Here is a 21,698-nt window from a genome sequence, read left to right on the forward strand (position 1 = left end):
TGGGACACTTTAAACCTGGGGGCACAGCATATGGGACACTTTAATCCTGGGGGCAATGCAGAAGGGACACTTTAAACCTGGGGGCACTGCATATGGGACACTTTAATCCTGGGGGGAATGCATAATGGGGCCAACCTGGGGGCACTGCATAAGGGACACTTTAATCCTGGGGGCACTATTTAAGCTTGGGGGCACTACGTAAGGGACCAGTCTGCGGGCACTGCATAAGGGCAAAGCTAAACTACAAGGGGAAATGCATAAAGGGGAAAACTACAGGGGGCACTGTATAAATGACACAAATACAGGGGGCACTGCATAATGGGCACTTTTGACTGCGAGAGAGTGGGGGAGCAGCCTGAGACATGTCGGGCTGGATTGGTCTGGGAGACCCCTTTTCCCGGCGCATGCATAATTGCGAAGGCCCCCACCCGGCTACTTTTGGATGTCACCTGGCTGGAAAAAATTTCTGAGGAGAACACTGCTTACCTTTGTTAACTCTTTTTCTTCGAATTGAATCCACAGGGCGCCCACCGTGACGCACCTGGCTTCAATGGGTATTTTCCTCTATTCCCTCATCATTTGTGAGAGTGTTTCTTGTGTACATTGTTCTTCCTTCTCCTATCTCCTGCTCCTGCCTTGGGCTTGTTTTACAAACCTGTCTGGCTGGGGGCGGGGTATACATGGAGGAGGACTGGGGCATCCTGGGAGCTTAAAGCTTTAACTGTTTGGTGCCTGGGTCACTCCAACCACACATTCCCCATGGTATCCCTGTGGATCCTATGGACTTCAAAGAAATAAAGGCCCTGATTCAGAGCCGCTCGTAAGCGGCCGCTCGTTCGTTCTGACCGATGTTCGCACATCTGCGCATGCGTACAGATTTCAATACGCATGCGCGAACCAGTCAGTGCGGCCAAAAATCGTTTTTGTTCGCTATATAGCGAATGCCTGCTATTTTGAGTGACAGAAGGAGGTGTATGTGGGTGGTAACAGGGGAAGGTGCTTGAAAACGGGGTGTGGAATTCGAACGCAGGCGTGCTTAAAGGTCAAAACGGGCGTTTTAAGGGAGTGCATAATTAATACAGCAGCGTCATTGACCACGTCACTTGTTTTTTTTTTACTCAGAACTGCTCGCAAAATAGCGGTTGAAAAAACCAGCCACAAGTATAGCGAGCAGTTCATATGCTGTTCGATGTACTCGATTAATCTAATAAATAGCGGACATGACGTATGGTGCAAGCGGCAAGAGGGCGTATTTTTCAAAATTACAACCGCAAGTTTTGCTCGCTCGTTCAGACTTAGAGGCGTGAACAGACCGCAATTAGCGAACGGTTAATTTGAATAGTCACCCCTTGTTTTAGAACGAACGACCGGCTCTGAATGAGGGCCAAAGTTAACAGAGGCAAGTCTACCATAATTCGGAATTTTCATAAAAAAATTTAATGGCTTCAAAATTTATGTAAATGTATCAGGATTGGTTCTAAGGGTGAAATCTTGACTGACAAAATATCATACTGTGTCCTTGCCCAAAAAGAGTTTGGAGAAACGACAACTATAATTTAGAGCGGACAGGAGAAGATCTTGCCTGATGAGAATAAAAAGCCATATGTTATATTGATTTAATTACTGTATATGCATTTACTGTAAAAGGGGACTCTGGTGTACTGTTCCTATTGGGCTTCCAGATAACTCATGGATATCTGGATGTTTCTGTAATACTGTTAGCTATACCTCTCTGTGTACCTGCCAAAGTGGAATGACTTAATCTAGTCACTACCTGCTAGCAGAGGAGAGAAGGACCCAAGATTGGATTAGTGGACACAGGGCCTGATTCAGAGATTTTCACAAAGCAGATATTTACGCAGATCGAGCGATTTATTTGCCATTACGCATGTGTGTAAGCCACACTGCACACGAGCAGCGATTGTTTTACGACTACGCCCGCACAGAGGATTCAATCGCAAAGCCAGTGACAGGTAGTCAGCATTTGGCGGAAGTAATGGGAGGTGACTAGGCAAACGTAGGCATGTCTGACTGTTTTTATACACCGTTTCATGTGCGCACACAGATTGGCCACTGAAATCTCCATCGCAGCATGTGTTAGGAGAGATGCTGTGTTTGAGTCAGGTCAGACTTCGTGCTTGGCTGCCCGATCTGTATCGATATTACAGATGTTTACACTGGTGCGTGTCATCGGATGGATATGAGATGGCAGCAGTGGGCGCCCCTATGCTGGGGTAAGCATTGGAACTATTAGCATATTTTTGCAGCTGCTGTCCGTGCAAAATTGCAACTGCGATTACATTAACATACGTCTCTGAATCAGGCCTATGTTCCGCAATAAAAGTACATTTTGCATTTATCATGATGGGTGATTTTCCATTCATCAAGGAGAGGTGATTTTGCACCTGTTAAGAGATAGTGGGTATGCCAGGCTGGTACATAAGGTGGCGTCTGAATAATCCAACCAGCTTTTGCTGTAGAAGAGTTAAACACTTATGCGGTGTTCTCATGTACCTATGATGCAAATGAAACACTGCACACAATACCGTATCCACCGTGAAATGTGATTGTGGTAGTAATAGGGCATAAGGATCCTTTTCAACAGCATGGACTGGCAATCGGAATATATTTATCAGGGTGAATGGAGCACAACACAGAAAAATACTGGAGAAGAACTTGCTACCCTAAGCTCACTGCAAGAGTAACTCTGAAATGTCTTTATAATGAAGACTGTACATGTTAAGTGGCTCAATCAGAGTTCAAATCAAAAATTTGTATCAAGACTTGCAGTGCATCACTGTTCCTAAATTGACTTGATCTAGTTACAGCATTTTAGCAAGGAGGAATGGGCATTTTTGCTCCATCTCCATTTTTAAAATTGACAAGAGTTATCCAAAAAGATGTGTGTAGTCATTTTCTGTGTTTTGTTGACACCATAAAGTTGAATGTCCTAATGTTGACATCAATAGAAGTTTTAGGATCAGGCTTAAAATTGGGTGTATGCATTGTCGATATGTCTTTAGTGGATATTTTGCAAGTTCACATTATGATGTCTAAATAATGACTGTTGATATTGTCACCAAAACATTCCAAACCCCAAAGAGACCACTGGCCATAATTGTGGATCAATGCAATATCGACCAAATGGAGGTTATATCACACAACAACAAGGTATTGAATCCGCACTAGAAAAAATATGTATTGGTCTACACAGATGAGCCTATAATTGGCACATAAATATTTGTTATACAAAAAACAACTCAAAGTATTCCATATACAGAAAACCTGTATTAAATCACAATGTTGGTGGTGCTCCCCATGAGTCAGAATACACAAAATTCGTACAAAAAGGATAGAAAGCAGACTATATGGGGCACTCTTATTGATTTGTATGATTCAGCTAAAATATAACCTTTATTAATGTATTAGTAAATTGCTTGTGCTCCCCACAAAAACACATAGAAGATTGTACATCATTTCCATCTCAGAAGTGCCTCTACTAATGATCTATAGATTGTAAGCTTGCGAGTAAGGCCTTCCTACCTATATATCTGTCTGTTATTACCCAGTTTTGTTCTATTAATGTTTACAATTGTAAAGCACAACAGAATATGCTGCGCTATATAAGAAACTGTTAATAAATAAAATATCTAATGTATGCTTCTTCTTGTTGTAGAAAAATTATGACCAAGCAGATGAAGACTGCAAACTTGGTAAGTCATGCACATGTCTCGTTCACTGCAAACATACTGATATGCATCTAGTAATGAGAGAACACCTGTTGCTGTTTAGACTGGCTTTACCAGGTTTGTCAATAGTTTTTTTTCCAACTTGTGAGATACCGTCCATCATTATCCAACATAGGACATAAAGCGCAAACACATTGGTAACTGTAGAGGAACATACCTTGAGTGCTACATAGCTTGCAGTCGAGAAGTGGCTTTTCCTCTTTGATCCATGATACTAATATTTAGAAAGTCACAAGGTAGATAATAAAGAATGAGGTCTTAAAAAGTATTTTCTACTTCAGGGTCCATAGAGTATCCACAGGATACCTTGGGGTATAGGTGATGACATCAGGCATCGGGCACCATAGAGTTAAGTTTTCAGCCTCCCAGGATGCACTAGGGTCCCCCTCCTATACCCCGCCCCCGAGCCAAGGCATCTCAGTTTCGGCCGGTGGCGTCTTTGTCTGCTCCTTATGAGGATGAGGACGTGACGTCTGATGATGGGGAGATTCTGGATCTTTCGGACCAGGAACCTCTCCGTACTAAGGAGGCGGACGCTAGGTCCAAGGTGTATATTCCTGGACTTATTCGGGCAGTCCGCACAGCTTTGGTGATTGAGGACGAAGATCCTCCGGTGTCCAAATCTAAATATGCCTTTTTTAAGGATATTAAGGGTGACGCCACAGTGTTTCCTCTTTCGGGTCAATTGGTGGACTATTTAGAGGAGGCGTGGAAACAGCCTGGCAAACTGTACCAGCCGCAGAGGCGTTTGGCGGTGGCTAATCCGTTCGCAGATAATTATTTTTCTAAGTGGGAATCCCCTCCACAGGTGGATTCTCATGTGACACGCCTAGTCCGTAGTGCCACATTACCCATGCCATCCATGTCTTCCCTAAAGGATGCTACGGACCGCAAGGTGGAGATCTGCCTAAAGTCCGTTTATTCCGTTGCGGCGGGGGCAGCTAGGTCGGCTATGGCCATTTGTTCGGTTGCCAGAGCTATGGAGCGTTGGCTGACACTTTGGAGGCATCCTTCGATTCCGACTGTTCGGCTGAATAGACTGAGTTGATCGGCAATCTCCGGGATTCGGCCACTTATATCAACGAAGCGGCCTTGGATATCAGTACCCTGGCGTCTCGGATTTCTTCGGCAGCTGTAGCTGCTCGACGCACCTTATGGTTGCGATCTTGGAAGGCGGACGCTGATTCCGAAAAGGGCTTGGAAGCATTGCCTTTTAATGGAGAAGTTCTATTTGGTCCGGACCTGGACAAAATTGTAGCCACGCTGGCGGCAGCCAAATCGGCATGTCTCCCGTCTGCTGCAGTTCCTTCCAGTTCAGGTAAGTCGGCCTTGTAGGGCCCAGGGTAGGCCTAAAGCCTTTCCCCGACAGGCTGGCCCCAAAAAATCGGCCAAGCCCCGGAAGCAGGCCTGGAGTACCAGACGTCCGGCCCCTAAGCCAGATGACAAGCCTGCGGCCTGACGGTCCGGGCCTCCCTTTGGGGGATCCCAAACTGGGAGGCCGCCTGCTCAAGTTCGCCCGGTGTTGGTCAGCCACCACCACAGACACTTGGGTTCTCGAGGTGGTTTCTCACGGGTACGCCCTCTCCTTCCGGCACAGACCCCCGTCTCGATTCTTCACCACGGGTCTGCCATCAGACCGGAACAAAGCCTTGGAACTGCGGAAGGTCTTACACACTATGCTCCAGGCTGGAGTTATAGTGCCTGTTCCATTCTCCCAGAAGGGCCAGGGTTTCTATTCCAATCTCTTTTTGGTGCAGAAACCCAATGGGTCGTATCGTCCGATACTCAACCTCAAAGCTCTCAACAAGTCTTTGCGGGTGCCGAAGTTTCGGATGGAGACCCTACGGTCCATCATTCTGACGCTGGAACCTGGGGACTACATGGTGTCGTTGGACATACAGGACGCTTACCTGCATGTCCCTATTCTTTTACGTCATCAACAGTTCCTCAGGTTTGCAAACCGCAATGACCACTTTCAGTTCCGGGCGTTACCTTTTGGCCTGGCGACAGCACCACGTGTTTTCACCAAGGTGATGGCGGTCATGGCGGCTTCCCTGCAGCTGCAGGGAGTACGCATGTTACCGTACTTGGACGACCTTCTCTTGGTGGCAGGATCTCTAGAGCTCCTTCTACGCCACTTGGACCTGACCATTGCGCTACTGCAACGGCACGGCTGGTTAATAAACTGGCAGAAGTCCACCCTGATCCCGTCTCAGCGGATTCTGCACCTCGGAGCCTTATTGGACTCCGCACAGCAAAGGATCTTTGTGATGGGGCAAAAAGATCTCTGCCTTGCAGTTGAGGGTGCGCAGTTGTCTGCAGAGCTGCCAGGTGTCTCTGCACTCGGTGATGAGGTTACTGGGCTCCATGGTGTCGGTATTCGACATGGTGGAATATGCCCAGTTCCACTCCAGACCTCTGCAGCACCTGATCCTGTCCAAATGTAATGGACTGCCTCAGACTCTAAAATCCCAGACGATGGTGCTCACTCCGGAGGTTCGCCTGTCCCTAGCCTGGTGGTTGCAGACGACCCATCTCAACAAGGGTCGTCCGTTCTGGGTGGCGAATTGGGTCCTGTTGACAACGGACGCCAGTCTTCGGTGCTGGGGAGCAGTCTCTGGTCCACACTTGTTCCAGGGCAGGTGGACTCAGGCAGAAACAGAGCTTCCAATAAACATTTTGGCGCTCCGCGCGGTGTTCAATGCTCTCCAGCAGGCACATCGGGTTCTCCAAGGTCACACAGTGCAGGTCCAGTCGGACAACGCTACCACCGTGGCCTACATAAATCGGCAGGGAGGAACCCGAAGTCGGCGGCTCTCGTAGAGGTGTCCCGAATCCTGGTATGGGCGGAGCGCAATCTCCCGGCCATATCAGCAGTCTTCATCCCGGGAGTGCTAAACTGGGAGGCGGACTTTCTCAGTCGCCAGGACGTTCATCCGGGGGAATGGCCCCTGCACCCGGACGTTTTTCAACTGCTGGTGGACAGGTGGGGTCTTCCAGAGATCGACCTCATGGCGTCCCGCCACAACAACAAGTTGCCGGTGTACGGGTCTCGCACAAGAGATGAAAAGGCATCTCTGGTGGATGCTCTGTCTGTCCGGTGGACGTTCCGGTTCGCTTATCTGTTTCCTCCGTTTTCCCTTCTTCCGCGGGTAATCCGGAAATTCAAACAGGAAGGAGGGACGCTTCTGTTGATAGCTCCCGCATGGCCCAGACGGCACTGGTTCTCAGACCTTCAGGGTCTGTCCGTGGACCGTCCTCTGCGGTTGCCGCTACGACCGGACCTTCTGTCACAGGGTCCTTGTCTTCACCCGGACCTGACTCTGCTGTCTTTGACGGCGTGGCTGTTGAGATGGCCATGTTAAGGTCCAGGGGGTTTTCCAGCTCTGTAGTGCGAACCATGCTAAGAGCTCGGAAACCGTCTTCCGCGAGAATATACCATAGTGTGTGGCATACGTTCTTCCAGTGGTGTCGACCGAGAGGTTATGCACCTAGGGAATTTCGTCTGTCTAGAGTGCTAGCCTTCCTACAAGCGGGACTGGACCATGGGCTTCGCCTTGCTTCTTTGAAGGTGCAGGTTTCTTCCCTGTCCGTCTGGTTCCATCGTAGGATTGCTACAATCCCTGATGTGCGCACCTTTATGCAAGGTGTTCTGCGAATTCAGCCGCCTTTTGTTCCACCTGTGGCGCCTTGGGACTTGGCTGTGGTCCTGAGGGCTCTCCAGGGACCGCCGTTTGAACCACTGGGCTCAGTGGATCTTAAATGGCTAACCGCTAAGAATGTTTTCCTTCTGGCCATAGCTTCGGCCAGACGTGTTTCTGATTTAGGGGCTCTCTCTTGTAGACCCACTTTCTTGATTTTTCATCCGAACAGGGCAGTGCTGCGCACTCGTCCTGAATTTCTTCCCAAAGTTGTTTCCCGGTTTCATATTAACGAAGAAATCGTTGTGCCGGCTTTTAACTCACCTGGCCTTTCAGTGGGTGAGGCCACTTTGGATGTTGTGCGGGCCTTAAGGACTTATGTTGACCGCACTTCTTCATTTAGGAAGTCGGACGCCTTGTTTGTCCTCTATGTCTTCCGTAAAAAGGGTTGGCCTGCTTCAAAGCAAACTTTGGCAGCTTGGATCCGTATGGAGATTTCAGAAGCTTATCTTCATGAAGGCCTGCCGGTTCCACATTCTGTGAGGGCTCATTCCACTAGGTCTGTGGGTCCTTCGTGGGCAGCTCGACGTGGTGCTTCTGCAGTCCAGATCTGCAAGGCGGCCACGTGGTCTTCTGTCCATACCTTTTGTGAGGTATTAGGCATTTGACACCTTTGCCTCTCAGGATGCTTCCTTCGGGCGGCGGATTCTCCTTTCGGCACAGGAGCGTCCCCACCCTTAAAGGATACTGCTTTGGGACATCCCCAAGGTATCCTGTGGATACCCTATGGACCCTGAAGTAGAAAATATGAGATATGGTAAGAATTTACCTTTGTTATCTCTATTTCTATGAAGTCCATAGGGTTCCACAGGACTCCCGCCCTGTCGCACCTGTGCTGCAGATGGGCTTTACTCTGGTCACCGGTTTTTCCGTTTACCTTTGGTGAGAATGTGATTCTTGTGTGTGTCCAGATCTTTTTTCTCTCTTCCTTCTCCTCCTCCGGCCTATGGCTTGGTACGTAACTGAGATGCCTTGGCTTGGGGGCGGGGTATAGGAGGGGGACCCTAGTGCATCCTGGGAGGCTGAAACTTAACTCTATGGTGCCCGATGCCTGACGTCATCACCTATACCCCAAGGTATCCTGTGGAACCCTATGGACTTCGTAGAAATAGAGATAACAAAGGTAAGTTCTTACCATATCTCATATATTTTTTTTTTTTTTTCAGTTGATGTTTGAGAGGCTATTGGAATATAGACATTTCAACTAAATTATTTTCTTTCTATAGTTCTGGGGCCGGGACGGACGCAGTTGGACTCCTCTGTTCATGCTGTACTTTGCTATTTGCACCTTGAAGGAAAGCTTCAAATTGTGTCTAGTGTATTATCCAAAACTCTTATCGGGGAACCACTGGTAAGCAGACTTCCTCCACAAACTTCTCTATAAGCAACCATGTGCTGCAATAACATGAGTGAAATACTACCAAGAGTAAAGTGTTGCTCTCTCTACTGGAAGGTTTTTTTTTTTTTTTTCTAATGCTGTCCTCTGTCTATCATATCTCATCCTCTATTTGGAAAGTTATCTCATATGGGGGCCTATTCATCAACACTAAAATAACGTTTTTAAGGAAATTTTCCTTAAATAACGTTATTTTGGTATTCATGAACAGACTTAGCACAGTCCAGATCTGCAAGGCGGATATCTCCTTGCTAAGTTCCCCTGCGTTAATTTCCACACTCCCCATACATTAGTATGGGGATGTGGAAATTGTGGTATTCATCAAATTCCGAAAATTATGAATTTTCAGAATGTGATGCAGTTACTATTCGCCACTGTGAGGTGGCGAATAGCAGAATCGACTTACCTGTATCCACGTGTGCAGGTCCCCCGACGAGTCCCGTCCTCAGGCTCCGGAGGCTGGTCGGACATGTGTGCTTCCTAGCAGAGCACAAGAAAGTTTAGAAAAAAAAAAAGTTTTTTTTTTTTCTTCTAATCTGTCATGTGGTCTGCCGGGAAACCACATGACAGACCAGCAGGATGGAGCCGGAGGCTGCTGCGAAGACAGGTAAGTCGGGGGGGGGGAGGTGAGTGGAGGGGGTTGGGTCGGGGGGGTACACAAACTTAACGCATCTGTAGGCAGTGCTGCACATGCGCTGGTTTTACAGATGTAACAGCGCATGCGCAGCACTGTTTCCAGATGCGATAAGGTAATGTAGGCAGGGAAAAGTATCTATTTCCCGAAAAGCTGTCATCGCAAAAATGACAGGTTTTCGGAATAGATACTTATGGAGAGGTGGAATGATGAATTCCACCTATAATTAGGTAGAACTCCATGCGAGTTCTAAACCTAATTATCTCTAGAGAATTTTTAGGTTTAATGAATAGGCCCCATTATCTTCTATATTGTGTGTCCTCTACAGGGAGGTTCTCATAATATATTCTATCTATAGTATCACTTTACTGAGACGTTATATCTCATACTCTGTTGTCTCTTTCTCTACTGGTACGTTATCTCATACTATCCTCTATCGTGTGTCCTACTCTAATAATCATACTATCTTCTTTCTATCTATAGTCTAACTTACTCTAAAGGGATGCTCTTGTGCTGCCCTCTTTCTTTAGCAGAGGTAATCATCATAAGGCCCTCCAGCTGCTGTGTAACTATACATCTCAGTATGCCCTGCCACAGTTTTGATATTTTAGTATGCTACACCTGTGGCAGGGCATGCTGGGATATATAGTTAAACATCAGTTGGAGTTCTGCATGTTGAATACCCCTGGTCTATAGTGTCTTTTGCTGTACTTGGTGATTATCTCCATACTGCCCTATGTAGTATCTTTCTCTACTGGTTGAGCTTTTCAGTAAACAGGTCATATATCATTATTCATGAGTGTGTATTATGTATAGGTAGGATAATTCACCCCCTTTAGGAAATGTATGTTTTAGATGTCATAGAGCAGTACTGCTATCATATAATACCCATTATTGAGTATAAAGGATAGCTATATAAAAAAAGGGCAAGTACCCATATAAATTAAGCATTTATTTTTTTTCAGATAGGATTTCTGGGTGAGTGAAACTATAAGGATAGTACAGAGTTTGATTTATTTATGGAGAAGTATACTACATGCTAATGTTTGTCAGGTAATGTAACAATGTCAATATTGTGTTATACTTTAATTTTCTTTCTGTTCTTAGAATGGAATGGTAACCAAGGATCTGTCGCGATTAAAGATTCTGCTTTCTGAAATTGAGGTAAATTGAAATAACTGTCTCACATCTACTTTATTTTAGGAACAATATGGACATTCCCCCCTCCCCCACCCTTTATTTTTTTAATAAGCAGCCTTTTCAATTCATGTGTCTGTTCATTAAATGATTTCTTAATTCTCAGAACTATTTTCTGTACTCTAAGGAATATTATAGTTGCTGATGCTCGTGAAAATGGTTTCCTCTTGTGCCGTAATGAAATGTCTCTATTTGTAGAGTGTCGGAAACACAATCCGCTCTGGTTACCATGTGGAGGAGTTGGATGACGGTATGAAGTTTTTGTTTTTGCTCTATTAATGTATTAGTTTGGTGTTTCGTGTACTGACTAATGTCACCTATACACGGCAAGGTCCAATTTCTCATCCCTTTATTGGGTTGTTACCTTATCTGTGATATTTAGTGATATTGATGCCATTTTAGTATTTTTTTTTAACCTATTAGAGGATTATGCACTTACATCTTGTTTATTAAACCATAGGTAACATTTGTGGCCAGGACTTTTAAGACACCTGAGAGTGTTCGTTGCACAGTCTTTGGTCAGAGCGTTTTTTTTTTTTTTTCTACGATTGGATGATGTAGAAATTGATTTTTTTGTAGTGTCTTGTGATTGTGTGATAGCGGAAAGTATAAGTTGATAAATGTAATGCCTTTTAGATAAGGGGCTGGGGAAGAACATAGTGCTGTATACTGTTGTGAAGAATGATCCATTGGATTGTTACTGCACACACTTGTTTGGCAGAGCATGTGTTGGGAGCACTTGTGTGAAGAAGCTGGACGTTTATGTGCAGAAGGCTATGCTGTCTGCATCTGTTGGATTTGTGCTGAACAAGTGTTTGTGGAGTACATGCCTTTTTTTTGATGGTGCCTCCTTGGGACAATGTGTGTGTGCAGCCAAATTCCTACTGGACATTTCTTTTACATGTAACTGCTGTGGACATGTGTGATTGAGATGAAAAAAAAATGAATGATTTGTAATTATTGCAGTTAATTGAAAAATTGTTTTATGATTATGTTGAATCCACCAATATGGAGGAATAGGCTAGCCATGACCAGCAATAACCCTCAGTGACGTGTTTTGTATTCACTGTAAAGTTGTTTTCATACTTTATTAATATGCTTTATCTGTTGTCTCTGATCTATTTCTTGTATTAGCCCCCTGGCTCATTCGGGGAACCTTTGTGCTGATTATTTATTTAGTAGCCAGCAGCTGTGTTCAAATAAGTAACAAAGACTTGACTGTAAATTAATTAAACTCCAAGGATTTTAATCTTGGAGCTCTTCTATCCGTGATATAAGTTACAACCTATGTTGTAATGGTGTATTATGTCATTTTGCTTCCCCAGGTACTCAGGATGGATGGCACTTTCGTCCCCCACCACGGGGTGTTACTAGCAGCGAGGAGTATACACTGTGTAAAAGGTATGTTGAGATATATGACTTGTCTCCCCAGAGGTGTAATGCTGGAATTCTGCCTTTGTCACATACATTTATATTTCTTCTTCAGGGTCCATAGGGCTCCACAGGGGGACATTGGGGTGTAGGTGGGACCTGGATGACCGGACACCAACAGCAAAGCTTTTCAATACCAGGATGCTCCGTACACTCCCCCTATACCCCGCCCACAGCCCAAGCTTTAATTTTATGATTTAATTTCCTTTTTATTTTTTACCAAACGAGCGAGCAGCACCAGACTGTCTTCCGGACTATCACATACTATATAGTGCGGTTGCGCACTACACTGTGCCATATATAGCGCGGTTGCACACTACGTTGTGCCATTTCTACTTCAGGGTCCACAGGGTGACCTTGGGGTATAGCTGGATCCTGGATCCTCGGGCACCACTGAGTTAAAGCTCTTAGCTGCTCTTAGGATGCACTTGGGTCCATCCTCCTCTATACCCCGCCCCCGAGCCACAGGCACCTCAGTTTAAGCTGGTGCCCGGCCGGAGTCGGGTCACCCTGCGGGGGGGGGGGAGCAGCCCCCTAAAGCTTTTTATTTTTAACTACAGTTTTTTTCTCCAGAGCGGCAGCGATGGACTGTCTGTACAGACGCCCATCCTTCTCCCTGCTGGCGCCGCGACGCCAGTACTGAACTGGGGATCGCGGCGGGGGAAGCCATAGTCTGTACTAGCCGGACTCTGGTTTTCCCCCGGGACTGCTGCCGGAGACGCCGGGGAGATCAAGGTAAGCCGCGCACCGCTGATTAGCGGCCGTGCGCGGGTTCCTTTTAAACGCAGTCCCATGCCCCCGGTCTAGGGGACAGACCGGGGGCGGTGGCGGCGGGCTCCCCCTCCTTTGGAGGCATACCCCGCTAGACCACCAGGGTGAATAACGCGGCAAGCAAGATGTCTGGCAACCCGGGGGGTTAATATGCTAGCCAGGGGAGGAAGCCTTCCCTGTCTAGCAGCTCCTCCCCTCAGCTCAGCGCGCCTTTCAGCTAGAGTAGTCTGGCGTCGCTGAGCTGCAGATACTCGGCCACTCCTCCTCTGAGGTCTCCAGCAGCCATTTTCTCCAGTGGCAGCCCAGATACTCAGGGAGCACGTGGACCGGTCCCCCTGTGTACCTCTCCCCTGCAAAAGGACAGTGTACACAGCACTATAGCCCTCCCAGACACTGAATCTGGGCAGGTTGATTGTAGTGGAAAGGTGCAGTAAGTATATCTTCCTGCATTGTATGTGACTTTTGCTAGTGCTGCCTCTGTGCTAATTTCTACTTACTGTCAGCCTATACCTATCCCTTTCCTTCTCCTACAAGCCCTACAGTTGTGCGGGGGAAGGGTGTTTCTACTGACCTCACTTATATAGATCATGTATTTGTGAGGTCCGTCACATACAGTTGTGTGCTACACAGGGCCATATTGTGGGCTGTTGTCCAGCACACTGGTGAGTGCGCACGTTTTCTTCCTATGTCATAACTGTATATTTAATTATATAGTCTGTCATGTCTGAGGAGGAGATTGAGCACTCCGTGGCTCCGGTATTGTTCTCCCGCAGGCGCTGTTCTGCAGGAGTGGATAGGGAGGATTTGTCACAGGACGGCCTGTGCGGATGGTGCACAGGAGCCACCATGGGCAATGTTTTCCCAGGTGCTGGTGTCCATCGCGGACCGTCTGTCGGTCCCGACTGCCGTCCCGACCAGGGCGTTGCCCCAGCCTCCCATTCCCCGGGTGTCCCACAATTATTGCAGACTCCCCCGGGGTCTCAGCCTGGGTCCCTATGCGGGGTTGCCAATGTATATACAGTCCACCCCTGTGGCGCAGCAGGCTGTGGTGCCGTTTCAGGCTCCTGTGGCAGCTCCTCCACCCTGGGTGGATGCGCTTTCCCACACTGTCCAAGATTTGGCGGCAGCATTTTCGGCTTTTCAGTCGATGTTGCGCAGTGACGTGCCCTCCAGGACGTCTAAACGCACAGTTATGGCGCAGGGCTGCGCATTTTTCGGGCTCTGAGGGGTCCTCGGATGATGGTGAGGTGCAGGATGACTCAGATACCTCAGTCCAGGAGGTAGACACTAAGTCTTCCATCAATGTGCGGGCTCTGGTTAGGTTGGTGCGGGCCATTCTTCTGATTGAGGATGAGGCACCCGCTCCCAAGTCGAGGTATCCTAGTTTTAAAAAAGCTAAGGTTACTTCTGCAGCGTTCCCCTTGTCTGATCAGTTGACGGATCACGTGGCGGTGACCTGGCAGACGCCCAGTAAGCGATTCTTGCCACAGAAGCGGTTGGCGTCCAATTATCCGTTTCCGGAGGCGCATTGTAAGAAATGGGAGACTCCGTCTGCGGTCGATTCCCATGTAACACGCCTCATCAGGAGTGCTACTTTGCCAATGCCGTTTATATCCTCGCTGGAGGATCCTACGGACAGGAAGGTGGAGACTTGTCTAAAGTCTATTTGCTCTCTCTCAGGGGCTGTAGCCCGGCCTTCCATGGCCATCTCCTGGGTGGCCAAGGCCATTGAGGGTTGGGCCAACGCCTTGGAGGATACGTTTACAGATGAAGCTCCGGATGTCCAGAGGGCGTTGTTAGGACAGATGAGAGATGCCGCTTCCTACATTGGAGAAGCATCTTTGGATGCTAGCCTGCTGATCTCTAGGGTTTCGGCGGCAGCAGTGTCTGCTCGCAGATCCTTGTGGTTGAGGTCTTGGAGAGCAGACGCTGATTCAAAGAAAGGCTTGGAGGCCTTACCTTTTAATGGATAGTTAGTATTTGGTCCGGACCTGGACAAAATAGTATATACCCTGGCAAAATCCAAGTCAGCCTTCCTCCCTTCAGCTTCGACACCTGCTAAGGTCCGGAGCTCGGCCTTTCGCTCCTTTCGGGTTCAGGGCAAGGCAAAGGGTCAGTCCTTCCCGAGGCAGTCCGCACCCAAGACCGCCTCAAAGCCAAAGAAGCAAGCCTGGAGTGCTAGGCGCCCTTCTTCCAAGCAAGAAGATAAGCCTTCTGCATGATGGGACGGGCCTCCCTCTGGGGGACCCCAGAGTGGGGGGCCGACTTCTTCATTTCGCCCAGTGCTGGCACAATACCACCATGGATGCCTGGGTGCGAGAAGTGGTCTCCCAGGGGTACGCCCTGTCTTTTTGGCACAGGCCGCCTCGCCAGTTTTTTTGCGTCCTTCTCAACAAAAAAACCAAGGCCTTGCAGGTTCAGGAGGCCATAGAGGCCTTGCTGACGGCGGGGGTCATTATACCCGTACCACAATTTCAACGTGGGATGGGGTATTACTCTACGCTGTTTCTGGTGCTCTCATCGCCCCATCCTCAATTTGAAGCCCCTGAACAGGTTTCTCAGGGTTCCCAAATTCAGGATGGAAACTTTGCGTTCCATCATTCTGGCGATGGAACCGGGGGTCTATATGGTCTCCCTGGATATACAGGATGCCTACCTCCATGTGCCTATAGCAACATCGCACCAACGGTTTCTGCGGTTTGCTATTCTCCACAACCACTACCAATTCAGGGCTCTACCCTTTGGCCTCTCCACGGCACCAAGGGTATTTACCAAGGTGATGGCGGTCATGGCGGCTCACCTTCGGAGCCAGGGGATACGGTTGCTACCGTATCTAGATGACCTCCTCTTGCTGGCAAGCTCCCCGGAAGTACTGATCCAGCATCTCCACCTGTCAGTCACTTGTCTACAGGCGCACGGGTGGTTGATCAACTGGAAGAAGTCCTCTCTCATCCCATCACAGCGGATGGTTCATTTGGGGGCCCTGCTGGACTCTCATCAGCAACGGATTTTTCTGACTCCAGAGAAGGTCTCCTCCTTACAGCTGCGGATTCACAGTTGTCTGAGCAGTGGCAGAGTGTCGGTGCACTCAGCGATGAGAGTTTTGGGGTCCATGGTGTCGGCATTCGACATGGTGGAGTTTGCCCAGTTCCATTCCAGGCCCCTGCAGAGGCTGATTCTTTCGGAATGGAACGGATTGCCACACAGGATCCGCTCTCAGATGCTGGTGTTGTCCTCGGAGGTGCGTCTGTCCCTGGCCTGGTGGCTACAGACTGCTCATCTCCTCGAGGGGCGCCCCTTTTGGATCCCGGAATGGGTTCTGCTCATGACAGATGCCAGTCTCCGGGGTTGGGGGGCGGTGACGGGCTCCTTGTCACTTCAGGGTCGTTGGTCGGCAGAGGAAGCGATTCTTCCCATCAACATCCTGGAACTGCGGGAAGTGTACAGGGCCCTGCAGTCGTCCGGCACCGCTCTTCATGGAAGGGCCATTCAGGTGCTGTCAGACAACGCCACCATGGTGGCGTACATCAATCACCAGGGAGGGACTCTCAGTCGAGCTGCGATGTCGGAGGTGTCCCGCGTCCTGGCTTGGGCAGAGCGCTATCTTCCAGCTCTCGGCAGTCTTCATCCCGGGAGTCCTCAATTGGGAGGCAGACTTCCTCAGCCATTACGACGTGCATCCCGGGGAATGGTCGCTTCATCCAGAGGTATTCCAACTGCTCGTGGACATGTGGGGGCTTCCAGAGCTGGACCTGATGGCGTCCTGTCACAATCACAAGCTGCCCGTGTACGGGTCAAGGACAAGGGACTCAGGCGCAAGTCTGATAGACGTGCTGTTGGTGAAATGGCTGTTTCACCTGGCTTACTTGTTCCCTCCGATATCTCTGCTGCTTCGGGTTCAAGCAGGACGGAGGTACACTGATCCTGGTGGCCCAGAAGGCCGTGGTACTCCGATCTGCGGAGCCTGTCCATCGACGCTCTGTACCTCCTAACTCAACGGCGGGACCTGTTGTCTCAGGGGCCCTGTCTTCACCCGGATCTGGGTCGACTATCTTTGATGGCGTGGCTCTTGAGGCAGCCGTCCTGAGGTCTCGGGGCTTTTCTAGCTCCGTTATTACCACCATGCTGAGGGCGCACAAGCCTGCTTCCGCGAGGATCTACCACAGAGTGTGGCACACTTACTTTCAGTGGTGCGAGGCCAGAAAATATGATCCCCAGGTGTTCCAGGTTTCGTGTGTTCTGGCTTTCCTTCAGTCGGGTTTGGACTTAGGATTACGTCTTTCCTCACTGAAGGTGCACGTGTCTGCTCTGTCGGTGTGGTTCCAACGCAGGATTGCTGCTATGCTGGACGTTCACACCTTTTTCCAGGGTGTTTTAAGAATCCAGCCTCCCTTTGTGCCACCTGTGGCCCCCTGGGATTTGGCGGTGGTTCTTCGGGCCTTACAGGGTCCTCCTTTTGAGCCCTTGGAGTCAGTGAAGCTCAAGTGGCTAACTTTTAAGACGGTTTTCCTCTTGGCAATTGCTTCTGCCAGGTGGGTTTCGGATTTGGGGGCGCTTTCCTGTCGTCCCCCTTTTCTGGTTTTTCATCAGGACAGAGCGGTGCTTCGCACTCGTCCTGATTTCCTGCCTAAGGTGGTTTCCAGGTTCCACGTTAATCAGGAAATTGTTGTACCAGCCTTTCAGTCTCCTGATCTTTCGACTGGGGAGGCTTCCTTAGACGTTGTCCGTGCACTCCAGGTTTATGTGGACCGGACTAGTTCTGTGAGGAAGTCTGATTCTTTGTTTATCCTCTTTGGTTTTCACAAGAGGGGTGTTGGCCTGCCAACAAACAGACTCTAGCCCGTTGGCTTCGTTCTGTTATTATTGAGGCTTATATGCAGGAGGGTTTACCTGTTCCAGCCTCTGTTAAGGCTCATTCCACTCGGTCTGTGGGCTTCTTGGGCTGCTAGCCGTGGCGCCTCTGCTGTTCAGCTCTGTAAGGCGGCCACCTGGTCTTCCATTCAAACCTTTTTGAGGTTCTATGCGTTTGACACCTTTGCCTCTCAGGATGCATCCTTTGGGCGCCGTGTTCTCCTATCAGCACAGAAGCGTCCCCGCCCTTAGTTGGACTGCTTTGGGACATCCCCAAGGTCACCCTGTGGACCCCTATGGACCCTGAAGTAGAAAACAAGAGATATGGTAAGAACTTTTGTTATCTCTGTTTCTACGAAGTCCATAGGGTCCACAGGGCACCCGCCCTGACGCACCTGGCTTCATATGGGCTCTGTGATTGGTCACCGGTTTTCCGTCTCCCATTTCTGTGAGTATGGTTCTTGTGTGTTCCAGTCTTCCTTCTCTCTGTTTCGTCTCCTCCTCCGGCCTTGGCTGCTTACCAACTGAGGTGCCTGTGGCACGGGGCGGGGTATAGAGGAGGATGGACCCAAGTGCATCCTGGGAGCAGCTAAAAGCTTTAGCTCCGTGGTGCCCGAGGATCCAGGATCCAGCTATACCCCACGGTCACCCTGTGGACCTTGTAGAAACAGAGATAACAAAGGTAAGTTCTTACCATATCTCTTGTTATTACACATACTGCAAGGTGTTCATTGCACTGTATCATGCTGTTTATTCTATTATTCTTGTGACTATGTCTGGCAGAAGAAAGAATAATAAGCAGCCTGATGCTGCTCCTCCTACTCTGATATCTTGTAAGTCCTGCTTACAAGATATCAGTTGGTCTATCTGCGGGCTTAGCCACAGAGGACCTCATTCAGGATGGTCTCTGTATTAATTGTTACACAGTCCCAGGTCCATCAGCCCCTATGTCTCTCCCTCAGGACCCACCCAGGGTTGCCTTTTCACAAATGCTAATTGTTTTGTGAAGTGGTTCCGGTGCTTCCTGTGATCTAATGAGTCTTTTTTTGGGGGGGGGGGGGGGTGTATTTTTCTCCAAAAAATATATGAAAAAGAAAATATATAGTGCAAAACCATAACAATGTTTTATGAATCGTGAAAGGTTGATATACACTCACTCTTTAGAAGTGAGTTGTAGACGTTGGACCCAAATTTCACCGTGGTTGCAAAAGGTGAGGTCTTCAATTCCTCCCATGCGTAGTGTTGTAAATGGGGAAATAAATATAACAAGCCTCCATGGTACAGATCAATTTACCCAATCCAAGATTTTACACAATATGCAGTGTAGGCACCTTGAATGGGATATATTATACGCCTTGGACCTTCATTTTCTCATCCCGATGTCCGTCGGTATATTACAATGGGTCCTTCTACCCAGACCAAAAATAGTTGTGGATATAGACTAATTTCTTTATAAAACAGTAATTTTATTTCTTAATCTGTATATGATAAAAAAAGGTCTTAGCGTTATGTTGTTAATTTCACCAGACCTCAAAAAACATACAACAATTCCGGGGAGAGAGGGGGGGGGGGGGGGCAGCTGCCAGCGGTACTGGTCAGCAGGTGCAGTTGTTTCTGTGCTACCGCTAGACCACCAAGGACATTACTGCAATGTGGGCTATATTATGTGGCAGGTCCCAGGGGTTGGCCAGCAGGGAGTGGAGCCTTCCCCTATTCTCTCCACCCCCATCCTTTGGCGCGTTCCTGCTTCTGGGCTCACTGCCAAAGGCTCTGCTCTCCTCCTGCTCCACGCTGAGCAGCCATCTTGCAGCACAGAGCAGCCTGCCTGCATGGAGAGATTTCCTCATGCCCCCCCTATACCTCACTCTTTTGTGGTGCCAGGTTTTGTACTTATCCCCTTCCTCACCTATTGGTAGCTGGGACTATTGTGCCTATTTTACTATCATTGTGCTCTTGAACTGTATGTTTGTGTGTCTGTTAGATACCTAATAGCAGCAATGTTAGGTTACATTTACCATTAATAGCTTAGGTCAAACTTCTATTGTTAATTTAGAGTACACATTGCTGTCTGTCTGGATAGTCAGTATGCCATTTGTTGTTTTTTCACTGTGCCTTCTTATTTGTAGTCACTATACTGTATTTGGGGCCTACAGTAGTTTTTTCCACTAGACCACTTATTCCTTTATTTGTGGTCTATCAGTTCAGTGCTCTTGCCCCCCCACACACACATGCATCATTTAGTAGTATACTTTGTGTTTTCATTTACAGAGACTGTCTTCAAAGGAAACTTCCGCAAAAGCTTCCCGGGAGAGGACTACACCTGCAAATCCTGCAATGAAAATTATTCATTCTTGGCTCAGGATCACACTGGGGTTTGTGACTGTTCTGCGGAGGCACTGGACGGGTCTGTCTCGGAGGTGGTGACCCCACAAGAGCCTGCGTGGGCAGCCTCTTTGTCACTTACCATGAGGGAGTTGTCGACTCAGTTGGCAGCTTCCCGAACGGCTCTGCCTTCAACTGTATCTTCCGGTCGACCCCTGCTACCATCGTCTCACCCAGTCCTTGGGGGACCAGCAGCCAATCCTCTCGGAACCAGTGTGGGTTTAGGGTTAGTCCCAATCGGTCCAGGGTTTGGTGCAGGTCTCCAGATCCCTGCAACACATGCTGGAGCCTCCGGCTAGACGGAGGGCACCACAAAGAGAGAGTTCTATGCCTCTCCCTTCAGGTTATGATTCCCAGTCTGACCACTTCTCGGAAGAGAGCGAGTTATCGCAGACATCGGACATGGATTCTGTCTCAGCTCATGACGAGCACATCGCTCAAGTTGACGATGCTTTGGTCAGAGCAGTTAGGTCCGCCTTACTCATTAAGGATTCGGATGATTCTCCGACTTCGGAAGTGCCCATCTTCAAACAAATTTCATCTTTTTATCCCTTCCCGCCTGAAGAGCGGAAGAAATGGGAATCGCCTCCCCCAGTGGATGCCCATATTACTAGGTTGGTGATGTCAACCATACTTCCCATCTACAATGTGTCCTCTCTGAAGGACCCAACAGACAGGAAATTGGAACATTTCCTTAAATTTTCATGAATTCTGGGGCAGCTTTACGCCCAGCTTTTGCCTCAGCGTGGGTTGCCACAGTCCCCGTTCGCTGGGTAGATTCCCTGGAGGTAGGTCTCCGATCTGGAACTCGTCAATCAGACCTCCTCTCCTTAGTGGCTAACATCAGGGAGGCTGGATCCTATTTTGGCGAGGCCGCCATTGATTCAGGAATCTTCTATCTTCAAAGGTGTCTGCTTCCTCCATGGCAGCTAGACGCGTACTATGGCTTCATTCTTGGAGAGGAGACAGCGAGTCCAAAAAGGCTTTAGAGGCTCTCCCGTTCTCCGTGAGGTTCTCTTTGGCCCGGAACTGCATAAAATTGTGGCCACAGTAGCGGCATCCAAGACTGCTTGTCTTTCTTCCGCAGTTCCAAGGTCCAAAGGATGCTCATTTTGATCCTTTCGCCCACAGGGAAAGGCAATAGGTCAACCTTCTTCCAGAGCTCAGGGATCCTCAAGGCCAGAGGCCATCCGGCTTCGTCAGGCCGCCGTCAGGCCCCTAAACCAACCGATAAGCCTGCTGCATGATGAGGCTGGTCCCCAACTGGAAATTTCCAGTGTGGGCGGCAGTCTCCTACAGTTCGCCGATGCCTGGCTGGAAACAACCTTTGACACCTGGGTAAGGAACATCATGTCTCAGGGTTATTCTTTGACTTTTCAGGAACACCCTCCAGTTCAATTCCCTTCAACCGGGTTTCCCATCGACGTTGGGAAGGTGACCGCCCTTAGGGCTCCCATCAAGACTCTCTTGGCTGCCAATTAGATAGTTCCAGTCCCTCTTCACCAGAGGGGGACGGGTTTCTATTCAGATCTGTACCTTCTCCCAAAACCAGACTGCTCCTGCAGGCCTATCCTCAACCTGAGAAC

At 48.7% G+C, this 21,698-nt stretch overlaps 1 protein-coding gene across 8 annotated transcripts in view; it reads left to right on the top strand.

Moving 5' to 3' along the window:
- Positions 1-21,698, top strand: part of HELZ (helicase with zinc finger) — a 173,908-nt gene that overhangs the window by 40,085 nt on the left and 112,125 nt on the right. For all 8 annotated transcript variants that reach the window (XM_088468535.1, XM_088468537.1, XM_088468538.1 and 5 more), the window contains 5 exons: positions 3,677-3,713; positions 8,677-8,801; positions 10,588-10,644; positions 10,876-10,927; positions 12,003-12,078. In XM_088468535.1, coding sequence (XP_088324661.1) covers positions 3,677-3,713; positions 8,677-8,801; positions 10,588-10,644; positions 10,876-10,927; positions 12,003-12,078 — 347 coding nt within the window. The remainder of the gene's footprint in view (positions 1-3,676; positions 3,714-8,676; positions 8,802-10,587; positions 10,645-10,875; positions 10,928-12,002; positions 12,079-21,698) is intronic.

The sequence above is a fragment of the Taudactylus pleione genome, unplaced genomic scaffold (assembly GCF_031769625.1).
Source record: "Taudactylus pleione unplaced genomic scaffold, aTauple2 ptg000012l, whole genome shotgun sequence".
Lineage (NCBI taxonomy): Eukaryota > Metazoa > Chordata > Amphibia > Anura > Myobatrachidae > Taudactylus > Taudactylus pleione.